At 45.8% G+C, this 21,117-nt stretch overlaps 1 protein-coding gene across 1 annotated transcript in view; it reads left to right on the top strand.

Annotated features, from left to right (window-relative positions):
* Nucleotides 1-2,625: 2,625 nt before the first annotated feature.
* Nucleotides 2,626-21,117, top strand: part of LOC120935486 (zinc finger protein OZF-like) — a gene marked incomplete at its 3' end in the record, with an annotated part of 39,143 nt that continues 20,651 nt past the window's right edge. The window contains exons 1-2 of the mRNA XM_040347537.1: nt 2,626-2,636; nt 2,993-3,232. Of these exons, the coding sequence (XP_040203471.1) occupies nt 2,626-2,636; nt 2,993-3,232 (251 nt within the window). The remainder of the gene's footprint in view (nt 2,637-2,992; nt 3,233-21,117) is intronic.

Here is a 21,117-nt window from a genome sequence, read left to right as displayed (position 1 = left end):
TAGATATAAAAGTTGAGGTGAAAGCAGAAGAAGAAGAGAGGTATGTGAGGGATGATCAGCAGTCTATGGAGGAGGATGGAATAATGGGGACATTTATAGAGGAGGACACTCCTACAGAGATCAGCACAGGTGGGTCATTAACACTATATACATTCCTCCACCCATACTGCTCACTGATTGGTCCAGAGTAGGGCAAGGACTGGGTGAAAACAGCCAGTAACGGTCACTTTCCTGAGCTGTGTTCCCCGAAATGTATTCCTGTATTTCTCTCGGATAATCTTCTTTCTCTGTGCTGCAGACACAATTTATGTATCTAGACTGGATTTATGGAGATTCTGGGGTTCAGCTAGCAGCAAAATGTTGATTTCCACCATAAGAGTAACTCGACCTAGGCTTCTGGGGTATGTGCTTTGGGTCTTTTGCTCCATCCCGGGGCCTAGCAAGATCTCTGACAGAGCACTAATCCCAGGGTTACTTGTTCTGTTATTTGCTGGCTGTGCCGGGTGGAGGGATATGTCTGTATAGTCTCAGACCCAAGTCACTGAGTGCAGTCTCAGGAGATGGGAGGCAGCGATGTGGGATCTCTGCAACTTGTCTCATGTAAGCATTTAAGCTTCCACTAATTACTGAATACCAATCTTATGAGTCCTGACCATTACACTGTATCATTTATATTATACATTACATACTCCTGACCCCTACACTATATTCTCTGTGTTGTACATTACATTATTGTGATCCTATATAGTCCTACCTGCTGTATGTTATACAATATGTTTTACATTACATAGTCCTGACTTCTGCTCTCTTCCCTCTACCCACTGCTATATATAAACATAATATGTTTTCTCTTTTGTTTCACCCATTTTCTACCAGCTGGACATTTTATATCTGATAATTTGATTGGTGCTCAGACTTTCACATGTTGATAATAATGTGATAACATCCTCAAACTTTGGAACATTAAACAGAAGGTGATAATGAGGGAGGAGTTAATAACCCAATGATGAGGGTCTTCAGGATCAGTCCAGTCTTCATCTCGGTTGTTTTCCACCCCATCCTCACTCTCTGACCTCTGGTGGGGCTCAGCCCCACTGTTGTTTATGACTAAATCATGGACTAAAAAAGGAAGTGCAGGACATCTTGTGCTGGGAAGATGGCAATGAGCGATAGAGGGGGTGGGGACACTCATCCTATAATCCTCTCATGGCTGTCACTCCTATAAAAGACAGTTCTCGTTGTTTCCTCACTCTCTGACTAAGGTCTATGAATAAAGAAATGAACTGGTAGGAGATCAGAGGATCCATTTACTAGTTACCTTGATGGTGGAATTGTAAGATCCTCAGAGACAAAGCTGCCTGATGTGGGCGGAGTCCTGGTTTAGGGGAACCAATCTGCTCATGTCTAGTAATAATCTTTTTATTTCTATTTTAGTAGATGGACGGGAGATGAGGAAAACCTCAGAGGATTGTCTCACTTTGTCTCCAGACTGTAAAGTAGAAGATGAGGACATCACACAGTATAGTCCAGGAGAAAACCCGACTACCTCAAATGTCCATCCGGCACCACACAGTGTAGATGGACCATCGTATTCCTCTTATCCTGAGGAACCTCAGACTGTGAGGGACGGTGCCGGACCATCGTATTCCTCTTATCCTGAGGACCCTCAGACTGTGCGGGACGGTGCCGGACCATCGTATTCCTCTTATCCTGAGGACCCTCAGACTGTGCGGGATGGTGCCGGACCATCGTATTCCTCTTATCCTGAGGACCCTCAGACTGTGAGGGACGGTGCCGGACCATCGTATTCCTCTTATCCTGAGGACCCTCAGACTGTGAGGGACGGTGCCGGACCATCGTATTTCTCTTATCCTGAGGAACCTCAGACTGTGAGGGACGGTGCCGGACCATCGTATTCCTCTTATCCTGAGGACCCTCAGACTGTGCGGGACGGTGCCATCCTTCCAACAGAGAAGAGGTTTTCCTGTACTGAGTGCTGGAAGTGTTTCCATTTTATATCCCGTCTTAATTTGCATAAAAGATCTCACACAGGAGAGAAGCCGTATTCCTGCCCTGAATGTGGGAAATGTTTCATACAAAAATCAGAACTTGTCAAACATCAAAGATGTCACACGGGTGAAAAGCCTTTTTCCTGTCCTGAGTGCGGGAAATGTTTTTCACAGAGATCCAGTCTTTACAAACATCAGAGATCTCACACAGGGCAGAAGCCGTATTCCTGTTCTGAGTGCAGGAAATGCTTTTCACAGAAGTTCCATCTTTACACACATCAGCGATCTCACACAGGAGAGAAGCCGTATTCCTGTCCTGAGTGTGGGAAATGTTTTTCACAGAAGTCTAATCTTTACAGACATCAGAAATCTCACACGGGGGAGAAGCCAGTTTCCTGTCCTGAGTGAGGGAAGTGTTACTCATTGAAGTTCTGTCTTCCTGTACATCATCGAGGCACCCAAGCGGGCTCAAGAGCGAGCCACTGCTCTGCGTGCAGGTCAGCCCCACCCCCTCTCTCTTCTCATTGTCTCACTGGCTGCAATTGACAATGTCTCAGCCAATGAGGAGGGAGAGTCCCCGGAGAGCTGAGGCTCCCATGCACATCACTGGTTTGCGATGGGGCTCAGGTAAGTACTGGGGGGCTGATATACACAGAAGGATTTTTATATTCATACACAGAAAACCTTGAGCCTTTAGGACTACTTTAAGGACACAACATGGTTTACAGGTCCTGCATTCTTGTACAGAACAGATTGATCCTCATAGTGGCAGAATTGAGCTAGTAGATCAGACTAAGTTGGTGAAATCCACCCTGAGATTTCAACACTTCGGACAGTGACTTCAGACAGTCAGCTTAAATCCCACAGATTTAACATATTCCTAAGTCACTGAGCTATTACTCACCTTATCCAGATAGACCATTCCTTTAAAATGTGCCACCCATACAAATGACTGACTGTAAATGCCAACACCACTGTCACAGGATTAGTTCAGCAGTAGAACTCCAGCAGTCCGAAGACTTCATCATCCGCACTGTGCAATATGAACCTTATAATAGGGAGAGTGACTGTATCCTAAATGAGAGGTCAATTCCCACTGATAGTGCTCTGAAAAACTTCACCCATTCCTTCATCACAATGGCCTTGTCACCAAAACTCTTCCAAGTGAGGATAGCTGAGTCGGAAAGGTTACAGATAAAGTTTGCAGGAACAAGGAAACAAAGGTGTTCCTCAGATCAGTTTATGATCTGATCTTGTTTTTTTTTTTCTGAGGACCCAAATAGTGTGATCTGTTGATACCAGGCGGGGAGTGTTCTGCCTCCAGCAGGGATATTTCTTAAATTTGGCTACTGGATGAAGCCTGGAATTAAATTGACTCTTTTACACAAACTGTTAAGCTGTTCAGCTTTAATATAATGTCCCATCATCCCTCATTCTGAGAAAGGGAAATCCTGGGAGCTCAGACTCCATTGTAAGAAGTGAGGGAAAGGAAAGCACCCATCATCCCTGAAGCACATGTTGTGGACTGAACTTGCATCCCCTACAGGCAGCATCGCTGGTGAGCATGGATTTACTTCCATTTGCAGCCTCCTTATTTCATGGTGTGTTGTATGTTTCATACACTGATTGTATGGATGTCTTTATCGTACATCACGGGACACAGAGCAGCAATAGTAATTACTATGTGGGTTATACGTCACCTATATGTGAATGGACACTGGCACACGCAAATACAGGAAGTCCCCCTCTATATAACCCCTCCCATACAGGAAGTACCTCAGTTTTTTTTGGCCAGTGTGTCAAGGTGTTGGTCACGGTTGATGAAGTGCTATGCTAAAGAAGAAACCCTGTTACGGAAATCCTTAAGCAGGATCAAGGGGCTATGCAGTCGGATCCATTCAAGATGCCAAAGCAATGGCCAAAATGGATGGTACCCGAGCCTCGTGGAAGAGAAAAAAACAAGGTCACTTGCCTGTAATGCTCCTCTGTTGAGGGCTCAACCCTGGGCTCCTTACAACCCACATAGTTATTACTATGGTGCTCTGTGTCCCGTGATGTACTCTTTTTTCCTTATAGTTTTATCCGCCCTGTTTTGTTAATAAAGCTTCAAGATTCCATTGAGTCTGTCTTATTGCAGATTAGGAGGGTTTAGCTGCATGTGGAGTTACCAACAGGGAACATGTAGAGAGGACAGAACATGATGTGTGTATGGACTGTGTATCCCATTTGCCAGGACAGTCACTCTTTATCTATTTGTCCAGAGATGTCTTTATCCCAGGCTGTGTCCTGACAATCACAGTGTAACATGTAAATGTGTTTGGGGCCAGGCAATGGGTGACCAATCAGCGTCTAACATGTGTCTGTAAGCGGCCAATGAGCATGCAGTGGGTAGGTATCAGAGAAGGCTCAGGCAGAGACTTTCCTGATCTCCGAGTTTATCAGGTTTGTGGAATGGGCTCCACTCTTGATGTTCCCCCTTTGGTGTGTCCGGAGATGAGTGCCTGACTTCTCCATCCCTAACAGGTATGTAGAAGTCATTGCTTCTCATTGTGTATCATGTCCTCTGAGAGGTGGTAGTGCCCGGAGGAGGGGAGTGGAGAGCTCTGTACATGGGGGGGTTGTATGAGAATCATCAGGGGCCCTGTGTGTGGGGGTTGTATGAAAGTCATCAGGGGCCCTGTGTGTGGGGGTTGTATGAGAATCATCAGGGGGCCTGTGTGTGGGGGTTGTATGAAAGTCATCAGGGGCCCTGTGTGTGGGGGTTGTATGAGAGTCATCAGGGGCCCTGTGTGTGGGGGTTGTATGAGAGTCATCAGGGGCCTATGTGTGGTGGTTGTATGAGAGTCATCGGGGGTGTGGGGGTTGTATGAGAATCATCAGGGCCCCTGTGTGTGGGGGTTGTATGACAATCATCAGGGGCCCTGTGTGTGGGGGTTGTATGAAAGTCATCAGGGGCCCTGTGTGTGGGGGTTGTATGAGAATCATCAGGGGCCCTGTGTGTGGGGGTTGTATGAGAATCATCAGGGGCCCTGTGTGTGGGGGTTGTATGAGAATCATCAGGGGCCCTGTGTGTGGGGATTGTATAAAAGTCATCAGGGGCCCTAGTACATATCTACTGTCAATCTTTGTACTATTGACTTTGGGTGTTTATGCTGTCCCTTTCTTCACCCTCCCATCCTCCTTTCCCTCCAATTACCTTCTCACTGCCACCTCCCCTCATCACCTCCCCATCCCTCTCCTCGCTCCCTCATCACCTCCGCATCCATCTCCTCACTCCCTCTTCCCCATTACCTCTCCATCCCTCTGCTCACTCCCTCTTCCTCTCATCGCCTCCCCATCCCTCTCCTCACTCCCTCATCACCTTCCCATCCCTCTCCTCACTCCCTCTTCCCCTCATCGCCTCCCCTCTCCTCACTTCCTCTTCCCCTCATCGCCTCCCCATCCCTCTCTTCACTCCCTCTTCTTCTCATCGCCTCCCCATCCCTCTCTTCACTCCCTCTTCTTCTCATCGCCTCCCCATCCCTCTCCTCACTCCCTCTTCCCCTCATCACCTCCCCATCCCTCTCCTCACTCCCGCTTCCCCTTATCATTCCTCCCCATCCCTCTCCTCACTCCTTCTTCCCCTCATCGCCTCCCCATCCCTCTCCTCACTCCCTCTTCTTCTCATCGCCTCCCCATTCCTCTCCTCATCCCTCTTCTTCTCATCAGCTCCCCATCCATCTCCTCACTCCCTCTTCCCCTTATCATTCCTCCCCATCCCTCATCGCCTCCCCATCCCTCTTCCCCTCATTGCCTCTCCTCACTCCCTCTTCCCCTCATCGCCTCCCCATCCCTCTCCTCACTCCCTCTTCTTATCGCCTCCCCATCCCTCTCCTCACTCCCTCTTCTTCTTCTCATCGCCTCCCCATCCCTCTCCTCACTCCCTCTTCTTCTTCTCATCGCCTCCCCATCCCTCTCCTCACTTCCTCTTCCCCTCATCGCCTCCCCATCCCTCTCCTCACTCCCTCTTCTTCTCATCGCCTCCCCATCCCTCTCCTCACTCCCTCTTCTTCTCATCGCCTCCCCATCCCTCTCCTCACTCCCTCTCCACCTCATCGCCTCCCCATCCCTCTCCTCACTCCCTCTTTCCCTCATCACCTCCCTATCCCTCTGCTCACTACCTCTTCCCCTCATCGCATTGAAGTCTATGGGACCCAAACAGGAAATATCAAAAGTGCCCATATGCAATTAATTGGCCATAAAGGGGGTATGGGTAAGATTTTTTTTTTTAATTATCGTTTTTTTCTCAAGTGATTTTAATGATGCCTAAAGTGCAACAATGAAAATTAGAAATTCCTTTAAATGTCGTGCCTGGGGGGTCCCCTTAATGTGCCTGTAAAGTGGCACATCTGTAGCATATATAGAACATGCTACAGCAAAAAAAAAACTCAAATCCAATTTCAAATGACTTGTGGGTACAATTTCCGGCACCCAGCTATTAAAAAAGAAAGGAAAAAAATGCATGGGGTCCCCCCAGTCCAAAAAAAGAACGGGTCGGGATCCCTTCAAAATCCATAACAGACACTTATCTGAGCATGCAGCCCGGCAGGTCAGGAAAAGGGGGGGGATGAGTGAGCGTCCCCCTCCTGAACCATACTAGGCCACATGGCCTCAACATGCGCCTCCCTATCCCAAAGCCTCTTACTGAAATCCCTAGCCCGGTGGTTGTGGGGGTCTGCAGGCGGAGGGCTTATCAGAATCTGGAAGCCCCCTTTAACAAGGGGAACCCCAAATTCAGTGTCAAAAAGTAAGAAGAACAGGAAACAGTTTTTGACAAGATAATTTCACTCTCCAGATAATGGCAGTTACATAAGGGAAGGAAAAATCCACATAGCGCAATATAGTTTTGATAAAATTTAATATCAACATATCATATATGTTTTTTTGGGTGATATTACATTTTATCAAAACTATATTGCGCTATGTGGATTTTTCCTTCCCTTATGTAACTGCCATTATCTGGAGAGTGAAAATTACACGGTGATCAAGGAGATAGAGCGGTATGCTGATCCAATCAACTAACTGACAGAGATATGTTACATTGAAACGCGGTTTTTAATTAACCATCTGGTGAGTGCTTTCCCCGAAGGGGACCCCATATCCCCCCACGCGGTGAATTTCTTTGTGGTGATTGGAGCACATATCATTGATTCTTCTGATCTGGTTACTATACACAGCACACACAGCAATCCAGGGGTTTGCAGCGCTGCTGCAGGACTATATACAAGCTCTGTACGAGCATGGTTTCATTTTTCTGCCTTTTTACATTACCTTTGTTACAGCAGCAGTCCGGTAGAAGTTATTTCTGTAGGTATTTGAGTTGTTACACATAGTGCACTCTCCGCATCTGGTGGCAGGCGACGTGGCAAGTGGCAAAAAGCATCTGGTGGCAGGCAACGTGGCAAGTGACAAGCTGCATATGAAGGCAGGCGATGTGGCAAGTGACAATCCGTATCTGGTGGCAGGTGACGTGGCAAGTGACACTCTGGCTCATTCTGCATTATGGTGAGTTGAACTATTTCATTGTATATTACAATATAATAATAGAAATAATGCGCTTCAATCATCCTGACACCATATCAATCATGGTGCCGGGATGATTGAAGTGCTAACACCAGCCATTGCCCGCGAAAAGGTGCATACACCCCCCCAGGCCTTGGCACAATTTTCTTCAACGACGCCGGTCCCCGGTGCCAAAAAGGTTGGGGAGTGGGTACCACTGTTCTACATGACTAAATCTCACATCAATTTTACTGCAAAATCAAAGTTGCCAAAATGTCTCCCCCGAGCAGTAATATATTTCTATCCCCCTTGGTGGGAGTGGAGATGACCCATCTATAAGGATATACAGAACATACATACACACAGCACAAGAATGTGTTCAACCGATGAGATGTTTCTGCAGTTCCTCTGAGCTCCACAAGGTGGTGATCTCACTTCTACCCAGACAGGAAGTCTCTATGGAACGCAAATACGAAGTAATGTCAGGTACACAAAGGATATTTCAGGAGGGAGTAGAACGCAGACATTTCTGGAACTGGCGGCAGAGAAGGTAATATACATAAATTAACCCCTTCAGGGGATCAGTTGATGATTAATATATCTTGCTTCCAAAGCTGGCCATACATGGTTCAGTTTCATCATTCAGCCAGCGGGATGAGTGAAAAAAGCTGAAGTGACAGTCCACGTGCAGAGCCCACCAGGAAGACGGCACCGCGCTGCTCTAATCAGAGGCAGTGAGACATTTCCCGATCTCTGCAGCCGCGCATCGGGACAATGTCTTCCTGCCTGTGATTAGCACAACGCAGTGCCGACTTCCTGGTGGGCTCTGCACGTGGACTGTGCGAACACGCCGGAGCTCATCCTTACCCCCATTGACACATTGGAGGGGCATGGGGGAATCATCCCCGCTGCACTATTGTATTCTGACAATGGGGGGCGCTCCTCCGCTCTCAGAATACACAGATCAGTGATGAAGCTATTGGCTGCAGTCGCTGATCGAGTGACTTTTATTCGGCAGTGACCACACATGGATGGAAATGTGACCGATCCCTGCTGAACCAGCTGAATTTCCATGTATCTATGGTCACCTTAAGTGACTTCCTCCCCTCCCCCTCATCTCCTTCATTATGTAAGTCATGCTGAGATAATCTCCCATTGCCTGAGCAATAAGGTGACCAGATTTTTTAAATGAAATCCGGGGACGTTTTTAAAAAAAAATATTTTTTATTGGCAAATGGTAAAAAAAAAAATTTTATTGGCAAATGGTTAACTATTTTATAAGAATATTTTCCTCAAATTATATATGTGGTGTGTGTTTATGGAATGATTGTATGATATATATGTTATTTCTCACATTTTGTCCATGAGATAAAAAAAAAGATACTTAGAATTTCTTGCCATATGACTAACAAAGAAGATAAGATAGAGTGCAAAATTCAGGAGTGCGCTACTTAGAGAGTGCAGAGCTCTGGAGTGCGCTACTTAGAGAGTGCAGAGCTCTGGAGTGCGCTACTTAGAGGGTACAAAGATCTGGAGTGCGCTACTTAGAGAGTGCAGAGCGCTACTTGTAGAGTGCAGAGCTCTGGAGTGCGCTACTTAGAGAGTGCAGAGCGCTACTTGTAGAGTGCAGAGCTCTGGAGTGCGCTACTTAGAGAGTGCAGAGCGCTACTTGTAGAGTGCAGAGCTCTGGAGTGCGCAACTTAGAGAGTGCAGAGCTCTGGAGTGCGCTACTTGTAGAGTGCAGAGCTCTGGAGTGCGCTACTTGTAGAGTGCAGAGCTCTGGAGTGTGCTACTTAGAGGGTACAAAGATCTGGAGTGTGCTACTTGTAGCGTGCAGAGCTCTGGAGTGCGCTACTTGTAGAGTGCAGAGCTCTGGAGTGCGCTACTTGTAGAGTGCAGAGCTCTGGAGTGCGCTACTTGTAGAGTGCAGAGCTCTGGAGTGTGCTACTTGTAGAGTGCAGAGCTCTGGAGTGTGCTACTTGTAGAGTGCAGAGCTTGGGAGTGCGCTACTTGTAGAGTGCAGAGCTCTGGAGTGCGCTACTTGTAGAGTGCAGAGCTCTGGAGTGCGCTACTTGTAGAGTGCAGAGCTCTGGAGTGCGCTACTTGTAGAGTGCAGAGCTTGGGAGTGTGCTACTTGTAGAGTGCAGAGCTTGGGAGTGCGCTACTTGTAGAGTGCAGAGCTCTGGAGTGCGCTACTTGTAGAGTGCAGAGCTCTGGAGTGCGCTACTTAGAGAGTGCAGAGTTCAGAAGTGCGTTACATGAAGAATGCAGGGCTCAGCTGTGCCCATCTATTCAGCCTGACCAGTGCCCATCTATTTAGCCTGACCAGTGCCCAGCAATGCAGCCTGATCAGTGCCCATCTATGCAGCCTCAATGAATTGCTGGGCACCCGCCATCCCACAAGGTCCCGCCTCCTGGATCGGCTCCTACCTATGATGGGCAGCACATGTCCCGGCATTGGACACGTGTGCTGTCTATCAAAGGAGCCAAACCAGGAGGCGGGACTTTGTGTGATGGCGAGCACACAGCAATTCAAATTAAAGCTGTCACAGCGGGCGATGCCGGCCTGACACCCCCCAGTGTGTGGCATCCGGGACAGACTGACCCCCCTTTGGTATGCCACTGCAAAGTAGGACTGTTTGTCACGTGTTGTATGTAATGACGCTATATAGTGGGAGGCCCTGTGTGAGTAAATTATAGTTCAGTCTGAAGTGGGCCTTTAATACATAGAGACCTGACTGGGAGGTCACATGACATAATTTTTATGCTCATATTTCGAGTTTTCCTTTTGGGAAGTCTGGAGATCATTTGAGCATCGCATTGCCACAACTTCCCTACCTGATAGATTCGAGGGAAAAAAAACAGAAGTCGCCTGAGAGATCATCAAGGAGAGGTGAGCGGTGCCGGGAATTCTGGGACATTATCCAGTAACAGACACAGGGTCATTTCCCTACAGCATGGAGGTGGAAACAATGGGCCAGATTCACGTAGGTGAGCGGCGGCGTAACGTATCGTAGATACGTTACACCGCCGCAAGTTTTCATCGCAAGTGCCTGATTCACAGAGCACTTGCGATGAAAACTACACCGGCGGCCTCCGGCGCAAGGCGGGCCAATTCAAATGGGCGTGTGCCATTTAAATTAGGCGTGCTCCCGCGCCGGACCTACTGCGCATGCTCAGTTGCGCAATTCCCGCCGTGCTTTGCGCGCCATGACGTCATTTTTTCGAACGGCGACGCGCATAGCGTACTTCCGTATTCCCGGACGTGTTACGCAAACGACGTTCATTTTTTAATTTCGACGCGGGAACGACGGCCATACTTTATACAGCAATACGATTGCTGTGTAAAGTTAGGGCACCAAAAACGACAACTAACTAGACTAGCGGCGACGTAGCGAACGCGAAAATCCGTTGTGGATCGCCGTAACTCCTAATTTGCATACCCGACGCTGGTTTACGACGCGAACTCCCCCCAGCGCAGCCTCGGTACTGCATCCTAAGATCCGACAGTGTAAAACAATTACACCTGTCGGATCTTATGGATCTCTATGCGTAACTGATTCTATGAATCAGTCGCATAGATACTCTGAGAGATACGACGGCGTATCAGTAGAAACGCCGTCGTATCCCTTTTGTGAATCTGGCCCATTATTCTTTGGTGGTTTCTCTGCTAAAGGTACAGGCCAACTTTGCTGCATTGAGGGGCCAATGAACGAGGCCATGTATTGTAAAATCTTGGATGAGAACCTTCTTCCCTCAGCCAGAACACCGAAGATGGGTCATGGATGGGTTTTCCAGCATCAAAACTACCCAAAGCATACCGCCAAGACAACATAGGAGTGGCTCAAGAAGAAGCACATATAAATACATAAGGGGGGGACATGATCTCCATGTATAAATACATAAAGAGGATATGCTCTCCATGTATAAATACATAAGAGGTCCATATAGTGAACTTGGTGTAGAGTTATTCACCTTAAGATCATCACAGAGGACAAGGGGGCACTCTTTTCATCTGGTGGAAAATAGATTTAATCTCCAACTACAGAAAGGTTTCTTCACAGTAAGAGCTGTGAAAATGTGGAAAAGTCTCCCTGCAGAGGTGGTTCTGTCTAGACATGTGCAGACTGGAATATTTTGTTTCGTTTTTGTTTGGAAAATAAATTTATTTAGTTACTCCCGAAAATCGTTTTGATTTATTTCGTTTTTCGTTGGGGAATAGCTTTCGTCCGAAAATCCAATAATACTTGGTTTCTGTCGAATGGTCAAAAGAATATTCGACGGAACGTCGAATCTTTGTTGGTGTCTGTCTAATGGTCAAAAAAATATTAGACGGAACGTTGAATCGTTACATCGAATCGTACATTTCCGTTCGAATGTTCCGCCTACAAGAATTCTAATGTTGTATGACTAGTAATAATGTCGAATCTATTCTCTATAATGTCGAATCTATTTTCTCATAAATCGAAATCTATTCTCTGTAATGTCGAATCTATTATTTCTATAGTGTCTAATCTTTTCTCTATGATGTCGAATCTTTTCCCTATAATGTCGAATCTCTCTATATCGAATTTTTACCGCAACGAAAATAAAGCATTTTTTATGTCGGATCTTTGGGTTTTCGTTTCTTGCACTTTCGTTATCGTTTGTTAAAACGATAACGAAAAAAACAGATTTTCGGACGAAAATGCATTCTAACGAAAACGAATGCACATGTCTAGTTCTGTCCAGATTCAGTAGATTGCTTTAAGAAAGAACTCGATTCTTTCCTAAATGTACAGAATATAACTGGATAGGTAAAGTTCATCCAGGGAGTATCGTATATTGCCTCTCAGGGGATCAGGGGGGAAAAAATTCCCCAGTTGGAGCAAATTGGATCATGCTCTTTTTTATCTTTTTCTTGTTCCTCTGGATCAACTGTGGGTATAGGACTGTATATATGGTTTTCTATTTGTGTGTGTGTTTTCTTTTTTTTTCTATGTTGGTTGAACTGGATGGACTTGTTTCTTTTTTTTAACTAGACTAACTATGTAACTATGTGTCTGGATGGTGACTGTATCATTGTGTGTGTCAGGTTCCTATAAGGTGTCAGGATGTCACTGTCTATTTCTCCATGGAGGAGTGGGAGTATTTAGAAGGACACAAGGATCTCTACAAGGACGTCATGATGGACAATCAGCCGCCCCTCACATCACCGGGTAAGAGGAGACTTTATTGTAAAGGAGAGAGCAGTACGGAGGCTCCACCTAGATCCCCCATCATCTGATAAACACATAGAAACAGTGGCCCATATTCACAGAGAGCAAGGCGCACATTAAGCCGCCGTAGAGTAACCGCTGTACGCTACGCCAACGCAGCGCAGAGAGGCAAGCATTGAATTCAGCAAGCCAGTGCTTCCAACGATGCGCCAGAGTGGCGTGGGTTTCGTAGGCGTACGCCGGCGTAGGTGGAAGTGGGCGTGACCCATGCAAATGAGGTGTGACCCCATGCAAATGATGGGCCGAGCGCCAGACAGGTACATATCACGAACTGCGCATGCGCACACCCCCCCGCGCCTGGGCACAACTGCCTAAGCTACGTTGGATTACTCCGTACGGCGTGAACGTAATCTACGCCCAGCCAGACACACGTCCAACGTAAAATACGCCGGCTTGTGTACCCCTGATGCAGACCTTTGCATGTCTGTTGCTGGGTTGCACCTCCTTTATGGGGAATAACTTTACGCCGGACGTACAACTTACGCGCACCTCGCGTAGTCTGCGTCGGGTGCACGCAGGTTCGTGAATCGCTGTATTTCCCTCATTTGCATGTTTGAATGGCTAATCAATGGGAGCGGCACCATGCACCCAGCCTAAATGTGCACCCACCCTACGCCGGCGTAAGCAAGCTACGTCGGCGGGGTGTAGCCTGGTTTTTGGCGCATATCTGTTTGTGGGTCTGGCGCACAGATACGATGGCGCACATTTGCACTTACGTCGGTGTAACTTGTTATACGTCTGCGTAAGTGCTTTGTGAATCTGGGCCAATGTATTCAGTCAGTGTGTGTGTTTCCTACAGATGGATCCAGTAATGGGAACCCACCAGAGAGATGTCCCCGTCCTCTGTATTCCCGGAATTCCACACAGGAAGGTCACACCATCCCTCACCATCATCAGGTAGATGAGGAACAATCACTGATAGTAACATTAGGATCTGTACATTATCTGCATTGTTACCATTGATGTCATTTTTATTCTATATTCAGAGTGGAGACCTGAGAGATTCTAAAGTTGAGGTTAAGGAAGAGATAAAACAGGAGGATGATGAGGATGGGGTGATGGAGGAGTCAGAGTCTCTAAAAGAACACAAAGATCTGTACCAGGACACCATGGTGGAGTCATCCAGCTACAGAAACCCACCAGAGAGATGTCCCCGTCCTCTGTATTCCCGGGATTCCACACAGGAAGATCACACCATCCCCCACCATCATCAGGTAGATGAGTGACAATTATTGGTAGTTCTGATTTATACACAGCATGTTTGTTACAATGAATGTTTTATTATATATTCAGAGTGGAAACCTCAGGGATGATAATATTGTTGTTAAAGAAGAGTATAAAGAGGAGGATGAGGAGTATGGAGTGATGGAGGAGTTTTTAGAAGGACACAAGGATATGATGGAGCCACCTAATACCAGGAACCCATCAGAGAGATGTCCCCGTCCTCTGTATTCCCGGGATTCCACACAGGAAGGTCACACCATCCCTCACGGTTACAAGGTTGGTGGGACGGAGCATCTAGAACATGGACCTGTGGAGACAATGTGTGTACTTTCTTATGTGATGTCACAATAATAAAGATTATATCTTACAGATGATATTCTCTCTCATTCTCTTGATTTAGAGTGGAGATCCAATCGATATAGAATTTGAGGTGAAATCAGAAGAAGAAGAGAGGTATGTGAGGGATGATCAGCAGTCTATGGAGGAGGATGGAATAACGGGGACATTTATAGAGGAGGACACTCCTACAGAGATCAGCACAGGTGGGTCATTAACACTAAATCCATTCCTCCACCCATACTGCTCACTGATTGGTCCAGAGTAGGGCCGGGACTGGGTTATATCAGCCTGTAATCCCCTGGTCACTTTCCTGAGCTGTGTTCCCCGTCCAGAGAGGCACGGAGCAAACAGAGTTGGGGGAGGGCCGGTGCAGTGTCACATTCTGCTGCCTATCGTAGAATGCTGCGGAAGTCACGTGGCGGACAACTGCGCATGCGCAATGCGTTCCAACTGCAAGTGCGATGCGTTCCAGGGGATTTACGACACTACCCTTCAGTGAACCCATCACAAATTGTGACGGAAGTGACGTATTAGCATACACGGAGCGGGGGGGGAGAGAGAGAGAGACACATTCAGAGCGAGAGAGAAATAGAGATACTGAGATACATTCAGAGCGAGAGAGGGATACAGATATAGAGATACTGAGATACATTCAGAGCGAGAGAGGGATACAGATATAGAGATACTGAGATACATTCAGAGCGAGAGAGAAATAGAGATATAGAGATACTGAGATACATTCAGAGCGAGAGAGAAATAGAGATATAGAGATACTGAGATACATTCAGAGCGAGAGAGAAATAGAGATATAGAGATACTGAGATACATTCAGAGCGAGAGAGATATACAGATATAGAGATACTGAGATACATTCAGAGCGAGAGAGAGATACAGATATAGAGATACTGAGATACATTCAGAGCGAGAGAGAAATAGAGATATAGAGATACTGAGATACATTCAGAGCGAGAGAGAAATAGAGATATAGAGATACTGAGATACATTCAGAGCGAGAGAGAAATAGAGATATAGAGATACTGAGATACATTCAGAGCGAGAGAGAAATAGAGATATAGAGATACTGAGATACATTCAGAGCGAGAGAGAAATAGAGATATAGAGATACTGAGATACATTCAGAGCGAGAGAGAAATACAGATATAGAGATACTGAGATACATTCAGAGCGAGAGAGGGATACAGATATAGAGATACTGAGATACATTCAGAGCGAGAGAGGGATACAGATATAGAGATACTGAGATACATTCAGAGCGAGAGAGGGATACAGATATAGAGATACTGAGATACATTCAGAGCGAGAGAGAGATACAGATATAGAGATACTGAGATACATTCAGAGCGAGAGAGGGATACAGATATAGAGATACTGAGATACATTCAGAGCGAGAGAGGGATACAGATATAGAGATACTGAGATACATTCAGAGCGAGAGAGGGATACAGATATAGAGATACTGAGATACATTCAGAGCGAGAGAGGGATACAGATATAGAGATACTGAGATACATTCAGAGCGAGAGAGGGATACAGATATAGAGATACTGAGATACATTCAGAGCGAGAGAGGGATACAGATATAGAGATACTGAGATACATTCAGAGCGAGAGAGGGATACAGATATAGAGATACTGAGATACATTCAGAGCGAGAGAGGGATACAGATATAGAGATACTGAGATACATTCAGAGCGAGAGAGGGATACAGATATAGAGATACTGAGATACATTCAGAGCGAGAGAGGGATACAGATATAGAGATACTGAGATACATTCAGAGCGAGAGAGGGATACAGATATAGAGATACTGAGATACATTCAGAGCGAGAGAGGGATACAGATATAGAGATACTGAGATACATTCAGAGCGAGAGAGAGAGATACAGATATAGAGATACTGAGATACATTCAGAGCGAGAGAGAGATACAGATATAGAGATACTGAGATACATTCAGAGCGAGAGAGGGATACAGATATAGAGATACTGAGATACATTCAGAGCGAGAGAGGGATACAGATATAGAGATACTGAGATACATTCAGAGCGAGAGAGGGATACAGATATAGAGATACTGAGATACATTCAGAGCGAGAGAGGGATACAGATATAGAGATACTGAGATACATTCAGAGCGAGAGAGAGATACAGATATAGAGATACTGAGATACATTCAGAGCGAGAGAGGGATACAGATATAGAGATACTGAGATACATTCAGAGCGAGAGAGAGATACAGATATAGAGATACTGAGATACATTCAGAACGAGAGAGGGATACAGATATAGAGATACTGAGATACATTCAGAGCGAGAGAGGGATACAGATATAGAGATACTGAGATACATTCAGAGCGAGAGAGAGATACAGATATAGAGATACTGAGATACATTCAGAGCGAGAGAGAGATACAGATATAGAGATACTGAGATACATTCAGAGCGAGAGAGGGATACAGATATAGAGATACATTCAGAGCGAGAGAGAAATAGAGATATAGAGATACTGAGATACATTCAGAGCGAGAGAGGGATACAGATATAGAGATACTGAGATACATTCAGAGCGAGAGAGGGATACAGATATAGAGATACTGAGATACATTCAGAGCGAGAGAGAAATAGAGATATAGAGATACTGAGATACATTCAGAGCGAGAGAGAAATAGAGATACTGAGATACATTCAGAGCGAGAGAGAGATACAGATATAGAGATACTGAGATACATTCAGAGCGAGAGAGGGATACAGATATAGAGATACTGAGATACATTCAGAGCGAGAGAGGGATACAGATATAGAGATACTGAGATACATTCAGAGCGAGAGAGGGATACAGATATAGAGATACTGAGATACATTCAGAGCGAGAGAGGGATACAGATATAGAGATACTGAGATACATTCAGAGCGAGAGAGGGATACAGATATAGAGATACTGAGATACATTCAGAGCGAGAGAGGGATACAGATATAGAGATACTGAGATACATTCAGAGCGAGAGAGAGATACAGATATAGAGATACTGAGATACATTCAGAGCGAGAGAGGGATACAGATATAGAGATACTGAGATACATTCAGAGCGAGAGAGAGATACAGATATAGAGATACTGAGATACATTCAGAGCGAGAGAGGGATACAGATATAGAGATACATTCAGAGCGAGAGAGAAATAGAGATATAGAGATATTGAGATACATTCAGAGCGAGAGAGGGATACAGATATAGAGATACTGAGATACATTCAGAGCGAGAGAGGGATACAGATATAGAGATACTGAGATACATTCAGAGCGAGAGAGATATAGAGATACTGAGATACATTCAGAGCGAGAGAGAAATAGAGATACTGAGATACATTCAGAGCGAGAGAGAGATACAGATATAGAGATACTGAGATACATTCAGAGCGAGAGAGGGATACAGATATAGAGATACTGAGATACATTCAGAGCGAGAGAGGGATACAGATATAGAGATACTGAGATACATTCAGAGCGAGAGAGGGATACAGATATAGAGATACTGAGATACATTCAGAGCGAGAGAGGGATACAGATATAGAGATACTGAGATACATTCAGAGCGAGAGAGGGATACAGATATAGAGATACTGAGATACATTCAGAGCGAGAGAGAGATACAGATATAGAGATACTGAGATACATTCAGAGCGAGAGAGGGATACAGATATAGAGATACTGAGATACATTCAGAGCGAGAGAGGGATACAGATATAGAGATACTGAGATACATTCAGAGCGAGAGAGAGATACAGATATAGAGATACTGAGATACATTCAGAGCGAGAGAGGGATACAGATATAGAGATACATTCAGAGCGAGAGAGAAATAGAGATATAGAGATATTGAGATACATTCAGAGCGAGAGAGGGATACAGATATAGAGATACTGAGAGAGAACCGGGGCTCAGGGAGGGGATTTCCTCCCCTATGTGCATTACTTCCCTTATATAAAATATATGTACACCATCTCTCTCCCGCTCTGAATGTATTTCAGTATCTCTATTTCTCTCTCGCTGTGAATGGGTCTCTCTCTCTCCCCCCGCTCCGTGTATGCTAATACGTCACTTCCGTGACAAATTGTGATGGGTTCACTGAAGGGTAGTGTCGGAAATCCTGTGGAACGCATCGCATTTGCCGTTGGAGCGCATTGCGCATTCGCAGTTGGCCGCCACGTGACTTCCGCAGCATTCTGCGATAGGGAGCAGAATATGACAACACACCGGCATGACAGGGTGGGCTGGCCGTAGGTGATAGGCTAGGATAGCAGGGAGGGGACGGGAAGTTGTTTGGGGCAGGGGCTGCAGGAGTGGCTATACTGGAGGAAGTGACGTTTTGTCACTCCTCCATTACACACGAGGGAAGAAGCTGCCCCCCCCGGTGTTAGGCTTTGGTGAGGCGGTTTTGGGTCCCTGTAAGACAGGAGAAGTCTGGAAGGTGGGTGTGAAATAGGTTGTACCCATACGTAGTATGGGGGTTATTTGAGTACCTTGCTGTTGAAGGGGGTTAACAGGAAGGGGTTAAAAGTGTTATGTCACTGAGGACGGTTATGCTGCCTCTGAGTCTGCGTCTCGCGACTGAGGCCTAGTTAATAATTTGTTGTCCCAGTGTACAATGTGAGAAGTGTGGTCTTCAGACCACTAGGAGTTAAAATGTGTATATAGTTATTTAACCACTTACCCCCCGGACCATATTGCTGGTCAAAGACCAGAGCACTTTTTGCGATTCGGGACTGCGACGCTTTAACAGACAATTGCGCGGTCGTGCGACGTGGCTCCCAAACAAAATTAGCGTCCTTTTTTCCCCACAAATAGAGCTTTATTTTGGTGGTATTTGATCACCTCTGCGGTTTTTATTTTTTGCGCTATAAACAAAAATAGAGCGACAATTTTGAAAAAAATGCAATATTTTTTACTTTTTGCTATAATAAATATCCCCCAAAAACATATATACATTTTTTTTCCTCAGTTTAGGCCGATACGTATTCTTCTACCTATTTTTGGTAAAAAAAAAATCGCAATAAGCGTTTATCGATTGGTTTGCGCAAAATTTATAGCATTCACAAAATAGGGGATAGTTTTATTATTTATTTCTTTTTTACTACTAATGGCGGTGATCAGCATTTTTTTTCGTGATTGCGGCACTATGGCGGACACTTCGGACAATTTTGACACATTTTTGGGACCATTGTCATTTTCACAGCAAAAAATGCATTTAAATTGCAGTTTGGGAGTTAACCACAGGGGGCGCTGTAGGAGTTAGGGTTCACCTAGTGTGTGTTTACAACTGTAGGGGGGTGTGGCTGTAGGTCTGACGTCATCGATCGAGTCTCCCTATAAAAGGGATCACTCGATCGATGCGCCGCCATAGTGAAGCACGGGGAAGCCGTGTTTACACACGGCTCTCCCCGTTCTTCAGCTCCGGGGAGCGATCGCGACGGAGCGGCTATAAACGAATAGCCGCGCCGTCGTCCCGGATCGCTCCCCGCGGGAATCCGATCGCGGCATGTAGCGGGGGGGGGGTCCTGATCGGACCCCCGACCCACGTCTAGGCAGGGACGTACAGGTACGCCAATGTGCCTGTACGTGCCATTCTGCCGACGTATATGTACATGCGGCGGTCGGGAAGTGGTTAAAGTTATTTATGTTTAAATTTTATATTTAAATAAAGAGGCCTGAAGGCCAATTTTACTCCACAGAGTGGTCCCTGGTATTATTGGGTTTGTGGGGTAAGGTACAGAGGTGGTTTGGTATATGGTGGTTAATGGTCACTAGGATCAGGCCTTCACATGTCCTGTATTCCTGTATTTCTCTTGCATAATCTTCCTTCTCTGTGCTGCACACACAATATAATTCTGGGGTTCAGCTGGCAGCAACATGTTAAGTTTCATCATAAGCGTTACAAAACCTGGGCACCTGGGTCATGTGCTTTGGGTGTTCTGCCCCATACCCGAGTCTAATAAGATCTCTGACAGAACAATTCTCCCAGTGTTACTTGTTATGTTGTCTGCTGGCTGTGCCGGGTGGAGGAATATGTCTGTATAGTCTCAGACCCAAGTCACTGAGTGCAGTCTCAGGAGATGGGAGGCATCTTCCATGGATTACTCAATATCAATATTCTGACCTTATAGCATATACTCTATGTTGTACATTACATACTCCTGACCCCTGCACTATATAAAGTATGTGGTACATTACATAGTCTTGACTTTTGCTCTCTACCCACTGCTATATATACACATACGGCTGGATTCAGATACAATGGTGTATCTATCCGCCCGGCGTAACGTATCTCAAATACGTTACGCCGCCGTAATTTTGGGCGCAAGTTCTGTATTCAGAAACAACTTGCGCCCTTAGTTACGGCGGCGTAACGTATCTGTGTCGGCGTAAGCCCACCTAATTCAAATGTGGATGATGTGGGCGTGTTTTATGTATATTAACTGTGACCCAGCGTATTTGACGTTTTTTATGAACGTCGCATGCGGCGTTCGTGAAAAAAATCCCAGTGCGCATGCTCGAAATTCCGCCGCAAATCGTCATTGCTTTCGACGTGAACGTAAATTATGTCCAGCCCTATTCGCGAACGACTTACGCAAACGATGTAAAGTTTTCAAAACTCGACGCGGGAACGACGGCCATACTTAACATAGGATACGCCTCATATAGCAGGGGTAACTATACGCCGAAAAAAGCC

This window comes from Rana temporaria, chromosome 4 (assembly GCF_905171775.1).
Source record: "Rana temporaria chromosome 4, aRanTem1.1, whole genome shotgun sequence".
Classification (NCBI taxonomy): domain Eukaryota; kingdom Metazoa; phylum Chordata; class Amphibia; order Anura; family Ranidae; genus Rana; species Rana temporaria.
The sequence above is the reverse complement of the archived record's forward strand: the minus strand, read 5'-3'. Positions and strand labels throughout refer to the sequence as shown.